The sequence below is a fragment of the Cebus imitator genome, unplaced genomic scaffold, assembly GCF_001604975.1.
Source record: "Cebus imitator isolate Cc_AM_T3 unplaced genomic scaffold, Cebus_imitator-1.0 Scaffold96, whole genome shotgun sequence".
Taxonomy (NCBI): domain Eukaryota; kingdom Metazoa; phylum Chordata; class Mammalia; order Primates; family Cebidae; genus Cebus; species Cebus imitator.
The window spans coordinates 2,973,777-2,996,640 of record NW_016107411.1 but is presented as its reverse complement, the minus strand read 5'-3'; the positions used below and the strand labels follow the sequence as shown (position 1 = coordinate 2,996,640).

At 50.5% G+C, this 22,864-nt stretch overlaps 3 protein-coding genes across 8 annotated transcripts; 2 read left to right on the top strand and 1 right to left on the bottom strand.

Annotated features, from left to right (window-relative positions):
- Positions 1-570: 570 nt before the first annotated feature.
- TAC3 (tachykinin precursor 3) lies at positions 571-7,104 on the top strand. 4 transcript variants are annotated; one of them, XM_037741262.1, is made up of 7 exons: positions 571-749; positions 1,336-1,454; positions 3,456-3,549; positions 3,739-3,774; positions 4,252-4,305; positions 4,671-4,745; positions 6,815-7,104. In XM_037741262.1, exons 2-6 carry the CDS (start codon positions 1,341-1,343, stop codon positions 4,742-4,744), a joined length of 372 nt encoding a protein of 123 aa, XP_037597190.1. In that variant the 5' UTR covers positions 571-749; positions 1,336-1,340; the 3' UTR covers position 4,745; positions 6,815-7,104. The 4 variants fall into 4 exon arrangements, with proteins under 4 accessions (XP_037597190.1, XP_037597188.1, XP_017391649.1 ...); XM_037741260.1 differs by having other exon boundaries at positions 572-753; positions 3,453-3,549; XM_017536160.2 differs by having other exon boundaries at positions 573-749; positions 3,453-3,549.
- Positions 7,105-10,150: 3,046 nt separating this feature from the next.
- ZBTB39 (zinc finger and BTB domain containing 39) lies at positions 10,151-17,753 on the top strand. The gene is made up of 2 exons (XM_017536155.2): positions 10,151-10,292; positions 11,698-17,753. The coding sequence occupies exon 2, from the start codon at positions 11,742-11,744 to the stop codon at positions 13,878-13,880; it is 2,139 nt and encodes a 712-aa protein (XP_017391644.1). The 5' UTR covers positions 10,151-10,292; positions 11,698-11,741; the 3' UTR covers positions 13,881-17,753.
- A 382-nt stretch (positions 17,754-18,135) lies between these two features.
- Positions 18,136-22,135, bottom strand: GPR182 (G protein-coupled receptor 182). 3 transcript variants are annotated; one of them, XR_005201498.1, is made up of 3 exons: positions 21,886-22,135; positions 20,088-21,459; positions 18,136-19,292 (listed from the first exon to the last, which is right to left on the bottom strand). XR_005201498.1 is itself a non-coding variant. In XM_017536156.2 (3 exons), exon 2 carries the CDS (start codon positions 21,341-21,343, stop codon positions 20,138-20,140), a length of 1,206 nt encoding a protein of 401 aa, XP_017391645.1. In that variant the 5' UTR covers positions 21,344-21,459; positions 21,886-22,135; the 3' UTR covers positions 18,136-19,292; positions 20,096-20,137. The 3 variants fall into 3 exon arrangements, 2 of the variants coding, with proteins under 2 accessions (XP_017391645.1, XP_037597133.1); XM_017536156.2 differs by having other exon boundaries at positions 20,096-21,459; XM_037741205.1 differs by having other exon boundaries at positions 18,136-21,435.
- Positions 22,136-22,864: the final 729 nt, after the last annotated feature.

The following is a 22,864-nucleotide window of genomic DNA, read 5'->3' as shown; positions in this document are numbered from 1 at the left end:
TGGGACTACAGGCGTGTGCCACCACGCCCAGCTAATTTTTGTGTTTTCAGTGAAGACAGGATTTCATCGTGTTAGCCAGGATGGTCTCAATCTCCTGACTTTGTGATCCACCTGCCTCAGCTTCCCAAAGTGTTGAGATTACAATTGTAAGCCACCACGCCCAGGCCTGTCAGGTAATTTCTTATGGCCAGTTTTTACATAGAGTAATTTTAGGTTTTATGGCTGGCTTTGGGGAAACGGGGTTCTGGTTTTTATAGCTGGCCTTTGGGGAGAATGGAACTGAGTGACAAGAGGACAGGAGACGGTCAGAGAAACATTGCTTCTGAGGCTGCTGTTGAGGGCTTCATTTTGGGGTATTGTCCTCTAAGCCCCAACAGTGTCAAAGTGGACACAAACCATTCACAGCACTGTTAGGAAATGGGCTCCTGGCTGGGTCTGTGGGGTATGTGTGTGTCTGGGTGTGTGGCTGCTGTCTGCATCCTTCTCCCCCTACTGCCTCCCCGCCTCCTCTCCAGCCACCCTGGGATTGGTGACTCTCAGCCCCTCCCCTCGGCTCCCCTAGACCCTCCCAGAGCGTTTATCAGGGAGCTGGGACGGAGTGACTGGCACCTTCCCAGATCCCCGCCACTCGGTTTGTCTCTTTGCAGCAGCACAGGCAGCACCAGTGTGTGAGGGGAGCAGGCAGAGCTCCCAGCCATCTCCCTGATCCTGCTAGAACACCTAGCCCCAGGCACAGAGCTGCTCCACAGGTAGGTGAGCGGGAGAATGCTGGATGGACTGGAGTTGGCATCAGGGGACAGGAGCCAGCGTCAGGAGGGAATAAAGGAAATGGCAGCCTTTGACAGGGGAGCAGGGGACTGGGAAGGTGAGCAGAAAGCACCTGTAGGGCCGAGAGCTGGTTAGTGTTTGGAGCCTGTGGCTACAGACTAACTCTTTCAGACCAGAAAGTTTTTGCCTAAGTCTTGGGGTTATCTAGTACTGGAGAACAGCATCTAGGATTCCTCCTCCAGCTGACTAGGGAAACAGACCACCAGCCCATGTCCTATAAATCTATCATCTTCCTTGGGAGTTAGAGTCCCCCTGGCATCACTATACCATTGCTCATCTCCTGCAGAGATGTCTGATGGGGGAGGAGGGAAACTAAGCCCAAGGGCTGTACCCCCTTCTCAGAGATACTTTCCATCCTTGTTCCAGACCGGGGCTTGGACAACGGAGTTGGGGGCTGGGGAAGCAGGGCCAAACCAAGCTGCTGGTAATGAATGTCTCTTTTGTCTTCACCCGTGCTATATCCTCCTCTTCTCCCCCTTACCTGAGTCCTGCCCTTTGCTCTCCCAGGCACCATGAGGATCACGCTGCTATTCACAGCCATCCTGGCCTTCAGCCTAGCTCAGAGCTTTGGGGCAATCTGTAGTGAGTCACAGAAGGAGGTGGCTTCTCGCGGGGGCCACAACAAGGTAAGTGCCCCCCGGCAGAGTACTGGGGACATCACGGGAACCTGGGACTCTGGCTGTCTGGACAGCTGTAGTGAGGAAGCTGGGGTGGGTGGGTTATCCATCAGAGGGCATTTTGCCTCCCTTTGGATTCCTTTGCTTTTCTGGTCCTCTCATGTTCCCACTATTTCCAGGTGTGTTGTTTGTGTCTCCATATCTCTTCATGTCTTTGACACCTTGTACATAAAAGGTGCCCTACAAATATGTTGTTTGGTGGGTTGATTGATGGGAGACTTGGTGATTGGCTGGGACTATGAGGGGTGAGCTAGGGTGGTCTAAGGCTCTCTGTGGTCTACCTCAGTTCCCTTTGCAGGGAACAGATCACTTTTATTTTCTGGTTGGTATGAAACAGTCAGAATTTCTTTCCCAAATGGTCATTTGTGTGCTATTTTACCTATCAGTTATGTCTATTGTTTTATTTTCAAAATGCAAATAAATCCCCTTATCTTTGGCTCATCTACCCCCAGTAACCTCAGGTGCTTCTAAGGTCCCAACTCCTTCCTTCTCCTCTCCTCTCCCTTGCCCACCTCTATCCTCTGCTTAGTCAGGATAGGAAAACAACAACAGCAAAAAAACCAGGTTGAGCCTCGATGTCCACAGTTCTTCTATGAAAAAGAATAGGAATTGTCAGGGCAGGGTGTACGGGGGAGGATAGGGAGGAAGCCTTTTCGAGGTTTTGCAATGACAGCACTTACACCAGTACAAATGCTTTTAAGATGATCACAGGTGGGACTTATTACAAATTCAATGTGTGAAGTTTAACTGCCTCCTCTTCAGCTCAAATCTGTTTAGCATCTCATTACAGGAGGTGGGCAGAGTATTCAACAATTTGGGAAAAGTGGCTGCCTGATAGCCACATGCTGGGCCAAGGGAGGTATTGCCAGGGCAGCCTTGCAGGTGGCAGCAGTTGTGCTGTAACCAAAAGACTAGAACCATTCAGAAAATACCCAGGGAGTACCAAGTATGGGCTGGACACCATTTGGAGCCACAAAATTCCAGCCCAGGATAGAGTATCTGGGTTCTTCTGAGACAAACTTGCTGTAGGACCTTAGCCAATGAGATGTCCCCTCTGCTGCTCTTGGTCAATGAAAGAGAAGGATTTCCATCCTACCCCTTCTCCCTGAGAGTCTATGAGAATGAGGGAAATTGGGGCAGGATGAGGGTAGTATGTATGTGTGCCTAGGCAACTGGGTTGGTATGTGTGTGGTGTGTGTTCTGTGTAAATGCACTTCTGTGTGTGCACAACAGCCCAAGGATGCCTGGGTTCTGGAAAGAGAGGCACTGCCAACACTTGAGATTTGAGGTGAGGCTCTCTAACCATGATCATTATTATTGTCTCTCTGTAGCTGCAATTAACTGGCTGTGAGTGCGTGCCCACCATCTTGCTGTGCCCAAGTTGCTAACAAAAAATCACAGGGACAATCAAGAGCCCCTGCTGGGCAACAGCTCTAGAATTTGGGGTTCAGTTGTGGGGAGAAGAAGGGGTGCCTTCTGAGCATGTTGCCTTCCTGGAATTCTAGACCCAGGGCTGAAAAAGGAGAGGGAAGAAAACTAGAGGCAGAAAGCCATGAAGAATAAAGAGGCAGTGGAAAACAGGGAGAGAAACATCCGTGGACATTGCGCAGCATGGGGGAATCACAGGTGCAAATGTGCGCCTCAAACCTCACCATGCATGTGAATCACCTGGGGGGCTGCTTAAAATGCAGATTCTGTCTCAGGAAGTCTGGGGTAGGACCAAGAGTCTGCATTTCTAACAGGCTCCATGCAGGGCTGGTGTTGCTGTTGGTCCACAGGTCACTCCTGGAGCGCCTACTTCTCGTCCAGTGTGAACCAGAGGAAATTCTGAAAGAAATAGGGTCTCGGATTCTGGGTGGGTTCAGGAAGAGGCAGTTTCTTGTGGGAAAAGGATGAGTGAATCCAGGTGGAAGCTTCCTGCCTTAGCCCTCTTTGTTTTTTCTGTAGAAGGACATGAATCTCCACCAGCTGGTCCAGAGACTCTACAAAATCCACTCCTTTTCTCTGGAGGAACTGCTCATAGCCCTGAGCCAGGCTATCTTGGGTAGGAGGCCGCCTTAGGGAGAGAGGGGAGTGAGGGGCAGGATTCTGAAGTTGAAAGGCCTGGTAGACCCTTTCGGCTGGGAGGGAGATGGGGGATAGTCTAGTGAATTGGTGACGGTGTGATCTGAACCCCCCTCTCCTCACTTTCCAACTTCACTCCCCATTTAGACACTTGTTCTTCGTTTCACAGATTCTAGGGGATCAGAAACACCACTTCCCCGGAAACGTGAGTAGCCTCTTCTCCCTCCCTATCTTTGATGACCACTTGCCCAGAGCTCCTTGGGGCATTGGGCCAAGGGGCCATTTTGTCCAGCTCCTTCTCACCTGGTACAAACAACATGCCAGCTGCCACTGCTCAGCCAACCTTTCCTGAAAGGGAGAGGCTATCAGGAACTAGGAGGAAGCCAGTGTGAGGGACATGGTGGACTCTCCCTCTGCTGGCTGGTCATTGGGAAACAAGAGGATCTCTTGGTGGCCCTGAAGATTCCAAGCCAAGCACCTGCTAGAGCAGAAAATTCTTGAAATGTGGAGGAGGGAAAGGTGGGCAGAGAGAGTGGTTAGGGGAGGCACTTGCTAATGTGAGGAGTCATGCTTTAACAAGAAAAAGGAACAGAGACCAGAAATCTGGAAGTGCTGACCCATGTCTGGGGAAATGCATCACTTTCTCATCATCACTGCTGACAATGTTGGCCCTTTTCTACAGGTAACATGCAGGACTTATTTGTGGGACTTATGGGCAAGAGGAACGTCCAGCCAGGTAGGAGTGTGTGGGGGTACATTGGAAGGGTTTAGGGTATGGGCAGAGTGTATGATAGAAGTCACATGCCTCATATTTTTCACCAGAGGGAAAGACAGGACCTTTCTTAGCTTCAATGAGGGTTCCTCAGCCCCTTCATCCCAATCAGCTTGGATTCACAGGCAAGCCTTCCCTGGGAGAAGAGGAGGGGGTACCTTTATAAGGTAGTCTTGCTGCAGCTGGGAGGAAGGACAGGGAGACTCTGCTTCCTCCCCAGTCTTCCAACTCTGTCTTTGAACGCTGCCCTTCATAGCCAGCCCTTTGCTGTTGGGTTAGGCTGGCTATGAGAAAGATGCCTCTTACTTACACTGTTCACTTTACTCTAGACTCTCCTACTGATGGGAATCAAGAGAATGTCCCTAGCTTCAGCGCCCTCAAGTATCCCCCCAGTGTGAAATGAGGTAAGGATTGTGTTAGAGAGGGGAGAGGGGATTGGGGAGGGAGCTGTGAGGGTTGCCAGCTGCGTATTTCCTCCCCTGCTACAGGCATTAAAGCTCATAGATTTGCCCTGAAATACACTGCCAGTGCCCAGCACACTATCGGCCAAACACAGACACTTGGAGGCACATGTGTGTGCATGCACATCCCCCCCGTCTTTCCTCTCTTTTGCCCTGGATCATGGACTTCAGCTTTGAGCAGGAGTGAGGGTTGGGAGATGAGGAGAGAGGAGCTTCCTAGATGGCAACTTCTGTTGTTTGGACTTCATTCTTTTGTGATCTGTGCAAAAAGATGGAGAGATTATTATCTGATAATTACAAACACCACAACCAATTCACAAGCAAGCATTGCTTCCCAGACAGGCTGAGCCTTTTAGATCACTCAGAATCCCGGGTTACCGGGTCCAGAGGGTAGTGATACTCAAGGATGACTCAGGAAGAAATTCAAGGAACTCTGAAATCTAATGGGGAGTAGCTGGAAACCATATCTTAATCTCACTCTTTTTTAGCACAATGAATAAGAACATGGCCTGCATGTGAATCCTGGACCTGCCACTCTCTATCTGTTTCCCTGTGGCCAAGTTACATAACCCTTCTGTGCCTCAGTTTTCTCATCTGAAAAATGAAAGTGATAGTAGTTTCTCGCAAGGTTGTGGTTTTAAGGATGGAGTATAGGTAAAGTGTTCAGAACAGTGCGTGGTGCACAGTGCTGTGTGCCAATTTTCTGATGATTGTCCCAGTTTGGGCGGTGTGGGGATGTCCTAATGTTTCCCCTGACTGGCTCTGTCTGGACCCCAGGCCTGAGTGGGCTGACAGATTCCTCACTTGGTATGCAAGCGTGAGAGTCCCCCGGGGAAGTGTCTAGTCAAAACATGAACCTTCTGCCTTGACACCGTCTTCCCACACACAGCAATAGCAGCTCCGCCAATGGCTTTCTTTTCACTAGCTTCTCAAGAAGTGGGGCAGGGGAAGCGAAAGGAAGAGGGAGAGGGATTGGGAAGCCTCATAATCATGGAGAGCCTCCTGCCTTTCTCCCTGTGTCCCTGTTACCCATACTCATTGGTCTCAAGGTAGCACGCCTGAGACCCAAGGAGCTGGCACTTGATGATGCTGCCTATGCATGACTTCCTGGGACCAGAGACTGGGTCTGGCCCCCCATTTAGTGTTGGGTGAGAGGGCACAAACAGCTATAATAACTGTAACTCGCTGATTACATGGTGCTTACTGTATCATTTTGCTCTCATTAGATGGTTATTTCAGTCCTACCCACGGCCAGATAATTACACAAGCAGCTATATCTGGATGACATACTCTCCTCCAGCGTTATGCACTGGCCATAAAGATAATTACAGTGCAATTTTGCCATAGTATTTTATATAAATGGCAAAAACAGATGCATTGTGGAAATCTACTTTCAATGCTTGCTTGTGAATCCAGGCTCTTTCAGAGGGACCCATAATTGCAGCCTTCATAATCTTACCACTGAGGAAGCATTCTCAACCTGTTAGGTGGCACGGAGAATAGGACATAAGGTTTCCGGGAGCTGGCATTTAACGATGGGATGAGATGGATCAACACAGATCATTGTGTCATCTGATTTCATTCATGTGACACTGTTGAAAAAGGAAGTTTTCCTGGGCCTGTCCTTCCTCTAGGAGGTTTCTAGGAAGAGGAGGGGAGCATTCACAGTAGGGTACCTTGGACGGGGCTGTGTGTCTGTTTGGCTCATGGGGGTGCTAGGATGGCATGAACTTGGTTCTACATTTTTGGTTCACATGGGCCCCACTGGCCATGCACACAGGTGTGTATAGTAACGTAAATATGGCGGCTGGGAAGGTGCAAGCACCTGCTGCTAGGAGAGTTCCAACCTCAGGCCCAAAGGCGGGAGGGGAGGCTGAGGGTCAAGACTCTTGTTCTTTTTTCTCTCCCAGGTGGCCCTTCCCTTCTCTCGTGCTGCCCTAGCAGGTGTTCAGTGGAAGTTTTTTACAGGATGTAAGAGATGATTTCGGTGTTGTTGTTTTTTTGGTCCTCAGCACTCTACTTTTGGACCCTTGGACTACGTCAGGAAGACCTGTCTCCCTGCCCCAATCCCCAGGTGCACATGCTCCCATTGCCCTTTTTCTTCCCCATTCTTGTAACATTCTTGTGATTCGACTCCTTCCCTATCTTTTCCACCTGACCCTGGCATGAAAACTGCATAGTGAATATCCCCAATCCCAATGGGCATTGACTATAGAGTCCCCTAGAGTTCCTGAAGTGTCCTACATTAAAAATATAATGTCTCTCTACTCCTCAACAATAAAGGATTTTTGCATATGAATGATGCGATATGTGTGTTTACTTGTTTGGTTAGTGGGTTTTCTGTTCCTTGACTCTTCCAGCTACATGGTAAATACACACATATGTATGATACACACGTTCATATTTAAATGTAAATATCTTCACATATCTTTCTGTATATATCTATTTCCTGAACAGTGCCTTACACAGTGCTTTGCATGATGACTATCAGATTTATTTAGTGATTAAAATAATAAATATGTAAATTCGGAAGATGGGTTTTTTTCTTTTTTTTTTCCAAGACGGAGTTTCACCATATTGGCCAGGATGGTCTCGATCTCCTGACCTCGTGATCCGCCCGCCTCGGCCTCCCAAAGTGCTGGGATTACAGGCATGAGCCACCATGCCTGGCTCGGAAGATGGTTTCTAACACAAAGATATTCACAGACCAGTTTTAGATAAAGAAAAAAACATTCAGAATGACTTGTATTACTAGGATGGGCCTGGGAGACATGCATTCCTGAATCTGACTCGACTTAACTAGAGGAGGTGAGGATAAAGGCTGTGCAGAGACCTAGCCACAGAGGAGGAATATGTAACACTATATCATTTTTCTGTCTCCAAATGCCAAGCCTGCGTTCTGTGACAGATCCTGCAGATGAAATGATGACTCATACACAGAGTTTACAGTCTAGCAGGGCTATGGATGAGCAAACAGAACTTGATCCAGCTAGGATGGGGTGTGGACAGGGAAGTTACTAATGAGACCAAGAAAGAGAGGAGCAGATACCTTCAGCGTTAACTGTCTGCCTTAGTTATCATAAAGGGGAAAACATTTATCTCTGACTCTTCTCTAATGTGCCTGTTACCAGCCCCTGCAGCTCTGACCTGACAGTCCCCAGAATGTGTAAGGCACTTACATGTGGTATGCATGGGTATGGGTGTCTTTTATTAAGCTGAGATGTCAACTATCAGCCTATCATCCCAAGGGGGGTTCTGTACCCTAATGGAACAGCCAGTGAAATCCTCAGGCTCCTTATTCTTAGCCTGGTACAAAGGCCTTCGTTATGCCCCTGAATTGCACTGATACAACATCCACACGTGGATTTCCCAAGGCAGTGTAAGGACAGGGCCACAGAGCCAAAGGCCACTTCCTATAGTCCTTTCATTCCAGTGAAAGTTCTGTCTTCCCAGAGCCTGACTTGGGGCCACTTTGGAATGACAGCTGTACAGTGGAGGGCGGAGAAAGGAGGGAATACTCACCCCAGTATTACTTATGTCAGCTTTATAGCCAGAGGTCAAAGAATGCCTCCACACCAGAGCATGTGAAGTTTATTGGGGTCAATACTTTTTCCAGTGAGTCATCAACTTGACTTTTGAAAATTATCTGTCTGTAGGGCTTAACACTGGGGACACTTTTGCAGAGTCTAGGGGCTTTCTTTGGATCCTAAAAGCTGCAAGAGTTGGTTCTGCTCACACTTGGTGGGAATTAGGCACGTAGGCTGAGATGAGACTATTGCTTTGCAAGCAGGAACAAAAATGCAGAAAGATTGCTCTCTAGTGGGACTGACAAGAATTGCAGTACTGGGGACTCCAGAAAAAAAATGAAGACAAATGTTAAGTTAGATCCCTGTTTTTGTACTTGAAGAATGTGTGAAGGGATCCTGACTCTCCCCTTCCTGTTGTAAAATGGTTGATGTCTAAAGAGATCTGGTCAACAAGACCTTGACTAAATTCCTGGCCCTTTCTTCTCCACTTAATTGTGTATGTGTTTTATTGTGACTATACGGTGATTTACTTTAAAAAGACTTCAGTGTAAGTGGTATATACTTTCACCTACACCATTTGGGTGCTTTATTTGCATGTGAAGTTTGTTGGTGGTGTTGTAACCCAGTGAGCACGAAATCGGCAGCCACGGAGGACTTGTGTCTCTCTAACCCATGGCCCCGAAAGGAGGGTGTCAAGACCTTTTATGCACATAAACCACCTCCTGGGCGGGGGTGAGGGCAAGGGGCTTCGGACATTCTGATTGTTACTTAAGTGGTTTACAGAAGTTAAGATAAAGCGTTAGTTTACACATTGTCTGGGCAGGGTGGAAATTACAGACCTTAGTTACTTATTACAAGTCGAAGGGGCCAGGATGGTATGGGTTTGGACTGCTTGCCTGTCATATTAGGGTTACAGAGAGCAGTTTCAATGGAAAGCCGAGGTATGGTCGAGGTATGCAGCTTATGGGGCAATTACCATGTCACAGTGTCAACACTCCGGAGATGGCTGGGACAGTTGGTTAGAAAGACTGAACAGGCCCAGGCCCTTGCAAGCCCAGCAGCCCTAGGTCTCCAGAGTTGTGCTGGAGGTCTGGGTCTGCCGATTGTGTGATATTCCACTTTAGGGAGACTCAGTCACCTTGCACAACTGTGGGAGCTGGGCCTGCCACTGAAACATTGTGTTGGCCTCCAAGTGGCCCTTTCACTAGATGGCAAAGTGAGATTTCTCATTCCCAAAGTATAAGAACAGTATGTGGAATCATACTGGAACATGGAGACCATGTAGTTCAGGTCAATGAAGGGACCTTTGCTGGCGACAATATCCACTTTACCAGAGTTACAAGCAGCCCTGGTGACCAGGCGCCCAGTACGACCAAATCCGTTGACTCCGACCTTCACCTTCCCCATGGTGTCTCAGGGATGTGGCTGGCGATAGGAGACAAGTTGCGGCTGTCTGGCGAACAGGAGGAGCAGAGAGCTAATCAAACAATCTTACAACTTTCTGTAAAATGCCCATAGCAGATGTTCTGAGGACAGGCTTTAGGAACTGTGAACATAGAACAGGGGAAGCAATGAGGGTTTCGACAGGGTTTTTCACTCTTCAGGCATCAGGTCCCCCACACAGTGAATCATCGCTTGGAAAACGCCAGGCCTGGGGGCTTGGAAGCCCCTGCACCGCTCGCGCGGGTCCTGGCCCCTGCCCCGCCGTCGGGGGGCGCTGCCTCCTCCCGGGCGGCGGGGGGCGCTGCGGCCCGGCGGCGGGGGGCGCTGCCTCCTCCGGGACGGCGGGGGGCGCTGCGGGCCGGGCGGCGGGGGCGGCCCGGGCCGGCGCGGCGAGCCGCGCGGCGGATGGAGAGTCTGGCCGCGGCCGGCGGCGCCGCCTCCTCGTCGGGCCGGGCACGGCGGGCCGGGGCCTTTGTGTGAGGCGGCGGCGGCGATGGTGCTCGGGGCCCCGCGGAGCCGGGTAAGCGCGGCCGGGCAGAGGGCTGCCCCTGGCCAAGGCCCGACCCCCGGCTCGGCATTTCTTTTGCTCTTGCTGGGGTCCCTCCTACCAGCTCCCCTCGGCCGGACCCATCCTCCCTGCCCGCGCGTCGACCCCGGCCGGCCCCGCTGCCCCTCCCTTGGCCCCATATTCAGCCCAGTGACCCCTCCGGGCTCACCCGGGTGAGCCCCCACGCTGTTTGTGGAAGGACCGAGGCGCGCGGTGCCCCCCAGAGGGAGCGCCCCAGCCGATCCTGTGCCCTTCCCTCCCAGATGCGACTTTCCGGAGGAGAGACCGCCGCTCCCCGGGATTGTTGGGGTGTCCTTCTCGGAAGTTCCCAGCCTGCCCCTCTCCCGCCCACCACTACGGCTGCCCAGGTCTCCGACCCGCCGATCCTTCAGGGGTGGCCACCAGGGCCCGGGAGATGCTTGGCCGGTACCCCACAATACTCAGACGCTTGCTGGGCCCCAGAAAAAGTTGGGAGTTGTTGGTAGAATCTGGAGAGATAGAGAAAGGGGCTGTGTTGCGCAGAGTTGTGAGACTGAACAGGGATGCAAGTAGCTCTTCTTTAGTCTTGCAAGAGTCAGAAAGGGCAGAAAGTGGTAATGAACTAGCCTCTAGGAGTCTTAACTGTATGATTAGAAGTCTTTCTTGCGGCATCAAGTAAATCTGTTAGCACAGGGCCAAAAAAGCATAGACCCCGAAAAGGACGGCAAAAAAGAATACATCATATTAAAGTTATATTAAATGCTACCACAGTTGTGTTCTACTTTGCTTTATTGTGCATTCTGAGTGCTGTAACTTCACAGAATACAGGGACTGTGATGAACCAGTATCTGGAGTGGCTCTGCGTTATCGAAAGACCAGAGAGCAAGTATGTAGTATAGGCAGAGAGAGATGGGGCTTCAAGAATGTGAGATTTAGTTAGAGGTTTATTGAGAGGCTGAAGACGCAGCAATGACAAAGCCAAAAGATGGAACCCCCTTACTGTTCCTCAGCAGCGAATGGAGCTTTGATAGTTGTGTCCAAGCATGTGTATGGCATTTGGCATCGTGAGGGAAAAGAATATGCTCAATGAATTAGGGAAGGAAATTGTATTTAGAAGGAAATTAATAGGAGAAAAATTTGATCCAGTGGCTCTGGTAATGAAGTATAAGATTGTGTCTGAGGGAGTGCCTCTGGCTCGTTTCTAGGCACTAGTTTAAGACCAAGCTATGCAGGGGGAGATGCCATTGCCTTGTGATAATGGAGGAACTCTCCATGCCCATTTACTCCTGATTCCCACCCGTGGCTTGGAAGAGTTGGGAGTGGTGGTATTTTCTCCTGCATAGCCTCTCTTTTGCACAGATGTGTTTGGCCATCCATCTTTTTCTCTTGCTCTCCACAGATTAACCGTGCTGATAAGGAGATAATTTCATAGGAGCTGCTAAGATGGGCATGAGGATCAAACTGCAAAGCACCAACCACCCCAACAACCTGCTAAAGGAACTCAACAAGTGCCGGCTCTCGGAGACCATGTGCGACGTCACCATTGTAGTGGGGAGCCGCTCCTTCCCAGCCCACAAGGCTGTGCTGGCCTGCGCAGCTGGTTACTTCCAGAACCTCTTTCTGAATACTGGGCTTGATGCTGCCAGGACCTATGTGGTGGACTTCATCACCCCTGCCAACTTTGAGAAGGTTCTGAGCTTTGTCTACACATCAGAGCTCTTTACAGACCTGATCAATGTTGGGGTCATCTACGAGGTGGCTGAGCGTCTGGGTATGGAGGACCTCCTCCAGGCCTGTCACTCTACCTTTCCTGACCTGGAGAGCACTGCCAGAGCCAAGCCCCTGACCAGCACCAGTGAGAGTCACCCTAGTACCCTGAGTGGTCCTTTAGCAGAACCTGCCCATCCCCTTGGAGAACTCAGAGGTGGTGGGGACCACTTTGGTGCTGATAGAAACTATGTGTTGCCCAGTGATGCCGGAGGCAGCTATAAAGAGGAAGAGAGGAATGTTGCCAGTGACGCCAACCATAGCCTGCCCCTGCTGCAACCACCACCACCACCACCAAAGACAGAAGACCATGATACCCCTGCTCTCTTCACGTCCATTCCTAGCATGATGACCCAGCCAGTCCTAGGCAGTGTCAGCACGGGCATCCAGACCAGCACGAGCTCCTGCCAGCCATACAAAGTTCAAAGCAATGGAGACTTCAGTAAAAACAGCTTCCTCACCCCTGACAGTGCAGTAGACATTACCATTGGGACCAACTCCTGTCTGAGCAATAGTGAGCACTCCAAAGATCCAGGCTTTGGGCAGATGGATGAGCTCCAGATGGAGGACCTTGGGGATGATGACTTGCAGTTTGAAGACCCTGCTGAGGATATAGGCACAGCTGAGGAGGTGATTGAGCTAAGTGATGACAGTGAGGATGAACTGACTTTTGGAGAGAATGACAATCGGGAGAATAAGGCCATGCCCTGCCAGGTGTGCAAGAAAGTTCTAGAACCCAACATTCAACTGATCCGGCAGCATGCTCGGGACCACGTGGACCTGCTGACGGGCAACTGCAAGGTCTGCGAGACCCACTTCCAGGACCGAAACTCCCGGGTAACCCATGTCCTGTCCCACATTGGTATTTTCCTTTTCTCCTGCGACATGTGTGAGACTAAGTTCTTTACCCAGTGGCAGCTGACCCTTCACCGACGGGATGGAATATTTGAGAACAACATCATTGTCCACCCCAATGATCCCCTGCCGGGGAAGCTGGGTCTCTTTTCAGGGGCAGCCTCCCCAGAGCTGAAATGTGCTGCCTGTGGGAAAGCATTGGCCAAAGATTTTCATGTGGTCCGGGGCCACATCCTTGACCATCTGAACTTGAAGGGCCAGGCCTGCAGTGTCTGTGACCAGCGTCACCTTAACCTCTGCAGCCTCATGTGGCACACGCTGTCCCATCTCGGCATTTCAGTCTTCTCCTGCTCTGTCTGTGCCAACAGCTTTGTGGACTGGCATCTTCTAGAGAAGCACATGGCTGTGCACCAAAGCCTGGAAGATGCCCTCTTCCACTGCCACTTGTGCAGCCAGAGTTTCAAGTCAGAGGCTGCCTATCGCTACCACGTCAGCCAGCACAAATGTAACAGTGGCCTTGACGCACGGCCTGGTTTTGGGCTACAGCACCCAGCTCTCCAGAAGCGGAAGCTGCCAGCAGAGGAGTTTCTGAGTGAAGAGCTGGCACTGCAGGGCCAACCTGGGAATAGCAAGTATAGCTGCAAGGTCTGCGGCAAAAGATTTGCCCACACAAGCGAATTCAACTACCACCGGCGGATCCACACGGGCGAGAAGCCATACCAATGTAAGGTGTGCCACAAGTTCTTCCGAGGCCGCTCGACCATCAAATGCCACCTCAAGACACACTCGGGGGCCCTCATGTACCGCTGCACAGTCTGTGGACACTACAGTTCCACCCTGAACCTCATGAGCAAGCATGTCGGTGTGCACAAAGGCAGCCTCCCACCCGACTTCACCATCGAGCAGACCTTCATGTACATCATCCATTCCAAAGAGGCAGAAAAGAACCCAGACAGTTGACTGGGTCCCACAGAGCCAGGGGGAGCACCCAAGCAGCGGCCAGGACGTTGATTTCTAAGGGCTGTTGGTCCCTCCCCAGCTGAAGTTATAATTTTGCCTTGGTAGGAATTCTGTTCTGTGTTTGTGTTTAAAGAAGAAAGAAGAAGAAATAGCACACAAGCTGTTACTGTTTTTGAGACGCAACAGCCCTGTCACATTTACCTCCATACCTGTTCTTGCCCATGAAGGGCTGCATTTTTCATTCTTTTGAGGCTGATTTTGGGATCTAGTCAAGCAGTTGGTATCAACCAGATCCCTTCCCCAGCCTCTCTAGTTTTAGTTTACTGATAGGTTTTATGCTGCTAAGAATCCAACCAACAGCCTCACTGAACAGAGGAGGTGAAGGGAGCTTTTCACTGTGGGTGGTACTGCCAGGCCTCCAACTGGGATGACCAGCTTTGAGAAAGATTGTGGGGATGCGGTTGTTCAGAAAAGACAGGTCAGCAGGGCAGTCAGTTTCCAGCCTCAGCTGGGTATCAGGGATGTAGGTGTCTGCTTACTTTACGGCCCTAATCTGCTGATCGGACAGTGAAAATCTTTTGGCAGCTAGATTCACACTGGGGACAGAGCTTTCTATTTAGGTCAGAAAGCTTTGGGTTGAATCCCTGCCAGCCACAAGGGGTGCTCTGTGGTGCTACCAGAAGTGGCAGTCTGGATGGACAAGAAAGGTTTCTCTTTTCTCCTCATTTCCAAAGAAACATGATTTTGTGGAGTCGTGGGCCGGGATGTCCGGCCTGTGGGGCAGAGAGGATAGGGAACCCCTTTGATATAGTCATTTCTGTTGTGGCTACTCCTGTTGGCCGTGAGTGTCCTGGTGGAGAGGTGGGGATGTCTCTGACAGCAGCAGCCTTGCCTTAATTTATATCTGGTCTCCCACCCAGAAGTGTTTGGCCCATGGTGTAGATAAGCTGACTCCATGAGGTAGTGGAGTGGTGGACCCCGAGCCCTTCGGGATTAAAGGGACCTGGGTAGCTGATGGTGTGTAGCAGGGTGTGCGTTCTGACTGTGCTAGTCGGGTAACCTGTTTACTTTGTGCTAACAGTGCGGGAGCTTTGGCAGCTCACCTTTGACCTGCTGGAATTTATCCTGAGCTATCGTTGCTGTGACCTCCAGGGGGTGCTGTTGGATGGCAGCTGGTTCAGGCCCTCCCTGGGTGGCTGCAGAGTGTGCCCGCCCAGCCCATGCAGCTGGTTAGCTCCACTCTTACTTGGTTTTCTAAGGGGTTTTTCCCAAAGAAGGCTTGAGGGAGAGGGCCCTCGATCTTGCATACTTACGAGGTGTCACCTCAGGAGCTCATACTACCTCACCCTGCTCAGGCAAGCCCTGGCCTCAGCCCTGACACTGCCCCTGGTGGGATTCCACAGCACCCCGGGATGTTTCACAAGCAAGTGGTTTTCATTAACTCACAAAGCCTTTTTGGACATTAATATTTATTTATTTTTGTTTTTTTATACCTATTATCCAGCATCTCTTTTGTGTAAGAGACTTTAGGAAAATGAGTTTCTCCCCAGCAAGTAGCCATATTCCAGAGATCAGTCTTGACCAGAGATTTGGAGAACCAGGAGTATAACTAAGGGACGACATGTCAAGCCCTTAAGCAAATTCTTTTATTCTCCAGATTGTCTCTAGCGTAATAAAACCAGTGAAGCCTTTAGGCCATGGGTATATGTTCTAGAAAGTTTGGACCAGTTTAATTCCAGGCCTTTCATCCCCCTTCCATCCTGTGATGGAGTAGATTGGGGATGGGGTTGAATGGAACAAGTGACATGAAGGACCTTTTTGCACAGTTTGGAAGCCTCCTGTCCTTATTTATATTGAGACGTCAAACAAACCAAAGCTCCATCCCTATTGGACCTGCTGCTTCTCCCCAGCCCTGAACTGATAAAGCCGCAGAGTCAGAGTGCATGGCTCTCTGATGGGGCGACTATTAGATGAAGGGACTTGTACAGTGGCCAGTTTAAAGGTCCACCTTAGACCATCTAAACCCACCTTATTCAGTGTCCCCTCAGGACATTCTTATCAGGAAAGCAGTGTTGAGACTCTTCATTACTGACTGGCTCCCTTTCTGACAGACTATTAGAATTTACAAAGGAGATGTGTAACAGACTACAATCAAGTGTCTGCTACATTTTCAAGCATGAGCAATCCCTCCCAAATTGTTGGTGAGGACTGATTTTTGAAATGCTGGTGTGAGAGAGGCAGTAATTACTGGAACCATCCAAGTGGCTGAGAGTGGATAAATGTGCTGGAGAAATCTTTTTCCTTAGCAGAGGGCATCATGGATGCTGGGTGGTCTGTATACTTAAACTGAAACTGTGAAGTTTTCCCTTTTTGCCAGTAAACCAAAAAGCAGATCCTTGAAACTTCGCCCTTGAAACACGAAACAAAAAACTGCACTTCCTGATCCCCCTGGGGCTAGGTGGTTGATCGGGGTGGCCCAGTTGGTCCCAATCAGATATGTCGTAGGATCAATAGCTCATGAGACTTGTTGACAAAACCCCTATATTCACACCTGAACTTCCCCATTCCTCGCCCCCCCCCCCAAGGTCATGTCTGCTTCCTCTGCCTCTAGCTCACCCTCTTCTGAATGGTTTTACTTGAAACACTACATTGTGGCAGAGGGCACCCGGGGATACCTGGTAGAAGGTATTCATTTTATTTTGCATTTTGAGTTGTTTTGACTTTCTGTTCATTTGATTTTGTTGCTCCCTCTCTCCTGGAGCCCAGTTTAGTACTGTCTTCTGTGTTCCTCTGAAGTTCTGTTTGAGCCTTGAATGTCCTCCCTTTTTCTTGGTGTGTACTCAGGACCAGCCACATCATTTGTGGAGCTCTCTTATTCACAAATTATTAAGAATTTCAAGATGGTGATCATAGAGCATCAAACAAATATGAGGCCATTCCCAACTTGTTTTCTGAAGGGAAAATGGTAATACTTGTGTGGCCTGGGGTTAAACAGCAAAGGCTGCATGTGGCCAGAGGCAGAGATTAATATTCTGGCACTCCAGTGGCCCACTGCACTGATGCCACAGCACCCACTGGGAAGCTCTGCTAAATCTTAGTATTTGGTCCTAAATTTTATGACTCCGTGGAGTTCCCATAGTCTGTGGCTAGTTAGGAAGAAAGGAGGTGGGATGGGGTCAGGCCCAGGTGACTTTTGTAAGAACAAGGAGATGGGTAAAAGGTTTTTTGACATCCTTCTTTTCTGATCTGTGAGTACCCATTTGTCTCCAGGCAAACCTTTGGGCTTAAATATCTTTCCTAGACAGGTTTTTGCTACTGTTGAATTTTCTTCTTCCTCTGGCCTCCTGCTGTGCCCCCTTCACCAGGCCCCAGGCTACTCAACTTCCCAAATTTAAACTTCTTTCTAGATGGACCCTGAATTTGTTGGTAAGGGAGTGGGCTCTATGGAGTGGTCTGTGCCCATCTGGGACTCTTTTTCCCCAAATCCTGCACCAAATGTGTCAGGAGGCAGGGTGCACAGCATTAGTTTCAATGTGGTTATTAAGCTTAACATCAGAATGAAAATGAAACTATCAATTTTAATGTTTCTTTATAACCCTTCCCCGTCCAATCCACTTGCCCACCCCCCACCTTGAATAGCTAAAGTCTCCTATGAAACAGATACGAGTTGATGTCTAACTCCTTCCATTAAATTAATAAGTACTGACCTCCTAATATTTAAGTTTACTATCTATTGCTGTAAAGTTTTGTATATTTTGTAAACTTTTTCCCCAAATAGTAGATGTCTAAAATCGTTGTACATCTGATTCTTTTATATTCCATTGTTCAGCACAAAGTGTGGTTTTTATTTAGAATAAAAAAAAATTTGAAATGGGAGTTCTCTTCCTGTCTACTATCATATGCACATACCTGGAGTTGAGAATACCTGGGCTCATCACCCTTTCAGTAGCACATTTCTGCCCAGCAGATGCCACAATTCTCTCAGGTAGCACATTTTCTTTCCTATAGCTGGAATTCCCCAGGATGAACTTGCTGACCCGTTTTTAGTGGGAAATTAAGTCAGACTCAACCTTTACACGGGGTGTCCCTGAGAGGATCCTCCAGCAGCCCAGAGACAGTGGTGGGTCTCTGCCTATGTCTAGTTGGACTAATTTTACCAAGCGAGAGATTTGGCTACAACTTACCTTGCCAGTGTCATTTAATTTGCTGGGACATCATGTTTCTTTGAGCGGAGCAAGTCAGATTCAGACAGGGAGGAGGCAAAAGTTTGGCGTAGTTTAATGAGGTTGATACACAGGTATTTCCACAGAGGAGACAGACCTCAAGAAGTCAGGGAGTGATGTCCATTTGGTCCCAGAGCACATGGCCCAGGTGGGGCACCCATCGATGCTGAGCATAACAGCTGGTTCCCACTCTTCCCCTCCATGGATGGGAGGCCTTAGGGAAGTATTCATACTGCCAGGGTGATAACTAATCTTGGGGGAGTGGCCTCTGAGGTGACCTGGAATGTGATAGATACAAAATTTGGTTTCCCTTGCGAAACTCCTGTAGCCCAAGTCAGAGGAGGCAGTGATATGTGCATCAGATCTTGGCTTGCTTTTTTATGTTGGGACAAGGGAAGAAAGTCTTTTCAATGTGAATTCTGTGTTGGTAGGTTAAGCCCTTACTGTGACCCAACCCACAACCCAGACTCCTGGTTCAAAAAGCCTTCAGCTCTGTGCTACTGAGCAGCTGTCTGCAGTGTAAGACCCTTTCGGGTTTGGGCCCAGCGAGGAGGGGGATGGATGATAGATGCAGGTTTCCATCCATGCTCCTGGTAAACCGGTGTGTGTATGCAATTGGAGCACACGGTCAGCGCATCCGCAGAACAGGTTCTGATTTATCAAAGCAGAACAGGTGGTCTTGGGGTCAGTGAGTAGTTACTCCAAGTTAAATATTCCGGACACATCAAGCGCTTGAGCAGGACAGAGGAGATGGTGAAGAGGCTATCAGTGATTCCATCCAGTCCCTTCACCACAGGCAGGATTAAGAGGCAAAGGACGTGGAATTGGAGGGTGGAAACTAGATCCCGTTCTTAGGCCTTCACCTCAGAGTTCTTCATGGACAGGGTCCTGGTCTCCCAAATGTAAGTGATCCTTTTCCAGAAGGCCTACTTGTTAACAGAGGACTTGTTTCATCCATAGAACAAATGTGAAGGAACATAAGTTGTGGGACAGGAAAATTATGAAAAGACGTGGCCAGGGAAAACTGACTTATAACAGCGTCAGCACTCTGCCCTGTGACGGAATGAGATGTGGCCTTACCCATCTGTGCCAGGGACAGAGGGTGAAGGACAGAGCATCTGTCAGCACCTGCTGCTGGCTGTCCCAAGGGCTGCTCCCAGAATGACATCCCTTGATACTTTCCTATTATCTGGAAAGAAAGAGATGGGGTGGGTTAGGCTTTCTGGTAGCTCTGTGTCTCCCCAGAAGTCTGGAAGTGTCCTAGACCTGAAGCCAGGAGGAGGTCAGCTCTGAGCAGCTGGCTCTGGGACAGCTCCTCTGCTTGTGGGAAGGGAGCAGGATGGACAACAGGGAGGGGAGGGTGTCAGCAAGGAAATGGAGCTGTGTTTCCTGGATGGCGGTGGGTGGAGATACTATCCTGCTGACCCAGTTGCAGGGTGCAGGTCTCAGACCTTGGCTTCACCCCACCCCTGCCGTCCCCATCCCCTTCACTTATCATAGTTGTGCATAGGATGCACAGCTAGGGAACGTCCTGCTGGAGCCGCCTGGTTCCTTGGCCTCTGGCCTCTTGTCCCCATAACCTGCATAGTGAACTAGAAAATCAACAAGCCTACAAATACAAAAGGAGTTTTGTGAGGTTCCTGCGGAGCTCACTTTTTCTGGCCAGAGTGATTTATGAAATGAATGTGTCTAGTTTTCTCTGCCGAGCACCTCTTTAGCCTCAGCTCCCTTCCCAATCCCAGCTGGAAGTACAGATTTTTAAAAGATCCAGAGTCCATGGCTGTCTCTCCCATTTATTTCACCTTTTTTTCCTGCATGGCTCCCTTAGACACAAGGACGGAGACAAATAGTACAACACTGAGGGCCTGCTCTATCCCTCCCCATCCCGTCTCCCTCTCCCCACCTCAGTATTTTAAGATAGGCTCAAAATTGAACATGAATCCTCTGACCCTCCCGCTGCATCCCCCCCAAATCTCCCACCTACACTCTCACCTGTGCCATTTCCTTCACTGTTGGAGGAGCCTGGCCTCTATTTCAGCTGGATGTAAGAGGTTGAGGGGGAGTGATGGGGGAAGTATTTGGAAGCAAAGGGGGTGCCTGAAAGCTCAGGCTTGGCTCAGACAGACAGCCTACTGCAGCGGGCTGGCTGTCCACCTTGGTGATGACAATGGAATGCTGGGTGGAAGAGGAGGCGGGTGTGCCTGCCCTGGCCGGGTCCTTAGGCAGGTAATGGACTATGGTGTTCAGGAGCCGGTCCCGGAAGCGCGGGCTAAGAAAGTTGTAAAGGATGGGGTTGATGACACAGTGCAGCATGGAGAAGCAGTCGATGACCTCATAGAAGAAGTAGAGCAGGTGGACCAGGTGGCAGTGGAGGGAGATGTGGGTCCAATGCAGTGTGAGCAGCAGCAGGGTCACATGGTAGGGCAGCCAGCAAATAACAAAGACGGCCACGTAGGCACACATCAGCAGGCAGTGGCGCCGGCTCTCAGGCTGTCCTGGCTGCCGCAGCCGGCAGGCCATCAGCACGTTGAAGACTGCAATGAGAGGGAGGGGCAGCAGGAAGCCCAGGATGGTGGTAGACAGGGTCACCGCCAGGGCCCAGGTGCTATACGTTTCAAAAGGTGCCACAAAGAGGCACACGGGCTCGGGGCCCTCTACCAACTGGATGTGGACCACCTCAGGCAGCGGGATGATGGCAGAGAGGACCCACACGCCGGCACACACGGCCCTCCGCACCTGGTGCTGGTGACGCTGCCAGGAGGGGGAGGCGCTGGTGAGGGTGGCATAGCGATCGATGCTGAGGCACACCAGGAAGAAGATGCTGCTATACATGTTGGCGAAGTAGAAGTAGTGAGTGAAGCGACAGAAGAAGCTGCCCCAGAGCCAGGTGTAGTCCAGCATGACCTCCAGCATCCACACGGGCAGAGACAGGACGACGCCCAGGTCCGCTATGGCCATGTTGAGGATGTAGAGGTTCAGCAGCCCCACCCGGCCTGAACTGTGCCAGTTGACGCATATCACCAGGAGGTTCTCCACCAGCCCAACCACAAACATGGTCAGGTAGAGGACAAAGAGGACCGCACGCTTGGTGCTCTCGCTGAGCTCCACGTGGCACTCAGACAAAGTGTGGTTGAAGAGGTCGAGCAGCTCAGTCCAGTTGTGGATCTCTCCAAGGTCACTGGCAGGCACTGCGGTGACCCCCTCCCAGGGGCCGGGCCCCCAGCTGGGTTTCACTGACATTGGGACCAGCACACAAGGATGAAGGCAGGGTTGGAAGGGAAAGCAGACCTCGAGAGCCTTGTGTCTTCAAGGTAGAGGCCAGAGGGAGTCACCTGCTTTGGGGAAAGATTCCGGGGCTGATGAGGCAAGAAAGGGAAGTTTAGCTTTCAAACTGTGATTAAATAAATAATACGCAACTCGCTAGCTCTGACCCAACAGCAGAGATAGTTTCTTAAGGGGTTTCAGTGCTGGAAGAGGCCAGGACTGTTGGTGTCTACCAGTTCTTCTCATCCCCAGCCAGTCCCCCTCAGCAGCACCTCACCCCCGACCCCCACCATTCCTAGATGGTCTCCAGTCTCCCCCTCTCTCCTGGCACCTCATTCCTCGGCCCTTTTGCACGGGTCTTCATTGCACTTTTTCTGTCTTGTTATTTGGACTGTACGGAACACCCACACACCCCACACGCATCTGATTCACCCCAGGAAAACCTGTGGATCATGCAGGAAAGCCAGCTGCCTCCAAAGTCCTGATTCTCATCTTCCCTGGGACAGGATGACACTCACCTGAATTTCCCTTGGGAGCCCCTAGGTCCTGGAGGGAGGGCCGGCAGGTCCAGGCTGTGGGGAGCTGTGCGGAGGCTGGAGGGGCCGTGGCTGTGGGGCTGGCTTCCCTGCTGGCTTTAGGACCGCCCTCCTCATCCGGGAAGCAGCTGTCACTGCTGAGGCTCTGTGGGGAGGGCTGGGGTTTTTCCTGCACTCCCCCAATCCGGTTACAGCGGACATCCCAGTAAAAGACCCTCTGTGCCAGTGGCGGGGAGGTCATACTGCCAGCATTAGAATCCCAACTCCTCCCTCACTCTCGGAATGAATTTACCTCTTTCCTTAGCCTCAGTGCTCTCCTCTGCAAAGTGGGGTCAGCAATATTATCTACTAAAAGGGAGATTGTGAGAATTAAAGGAGCCGTTGAGGAAGGAAAAGTGCTTAGCTCAGGTCAGGCCTGTGGGAAATGCTTTACATATATGTGTATTTCCCACTCCCTAAGTCGGCTTGGAACCCTGCTCTCCCCTGTCTTGATTCCCACTAGAGTGAAACTGGATACAGGGGTGTAGGGGAGAGCTAAAATACATCTGAAAATCAGTTGGGCTTTTAATGGCTCTGGCCTGCCCCTACCATTCTCCCCAGCCTCTCACAGGGCTGTGAGCTCCCTGCCTTCATCTTGTGACTGGAGGTGAGAATCTGGGGAGAGAGAAAAGACTGAATGGCTGCACTTGGTGGGTCACGCCCGTAACCCAGCACTTTGGAGGGCCAAGGCGGGTGGATCACTTGAGGTCAGGAGTGTGAGATCAGCCTGGCCAACATAGTGAAACCCTGTCTCTACTAAAAATACAAAAATTAGCTGGGTGTGGTGACGTGTGTCTGTAATCCCATCTACTCGGGAGGCTGAGGCAGGAGAATCACTTGAACCCAGGAGGCGGAGGTTGCAGTGAGCCGAGATCAGGCCACTGCACTCCAGCCTGGGTGACAGAGCGAGACTCTGTCTCAA

What these genes read in the sequence shown, in the direction of transcription:
- TAC3 (XM_037741260.1), top strand. Translation starts at nt 1,341, where the DNA reads ATGAGGATCACGCTGCTATTCACAGCCATCCTGGCCTTCAGCCTAGCT. An exon ending in CTCGCGGGGGCCACAACAAG is followed by an intron (nt 1,455 to 3,452) that starts GTAAGTGCCCCC and finishes TTTTTTCTGTAG; the next exon opens with AAGGACATGAATCTCCACCA. An exon ending in AACACCACTTCCCCGGAAAC is followed by an intron (nt 3,775 to 4,251) that starts GTGAGTAGCCTC and finishes CCTTTTCTACAG; the next exon opens with GTAACATGCAGGACTTATTT.
- ZBTB39 (XM_017536155.2), top strand. Translation starts at nt 11,742, where the DNA reads ATGGGCATGAGGATCAAACTGCAAAGCACCAACCACCCCAACAACCTG.
- GPR182 (XM_017536156.2), bottom strand. Translation starts at nt 21,343, where the DNA reads ATGTCAGTGAAACCCAGCTGGGGGCCCGGCCCCTGGGAGGGGGTCACC.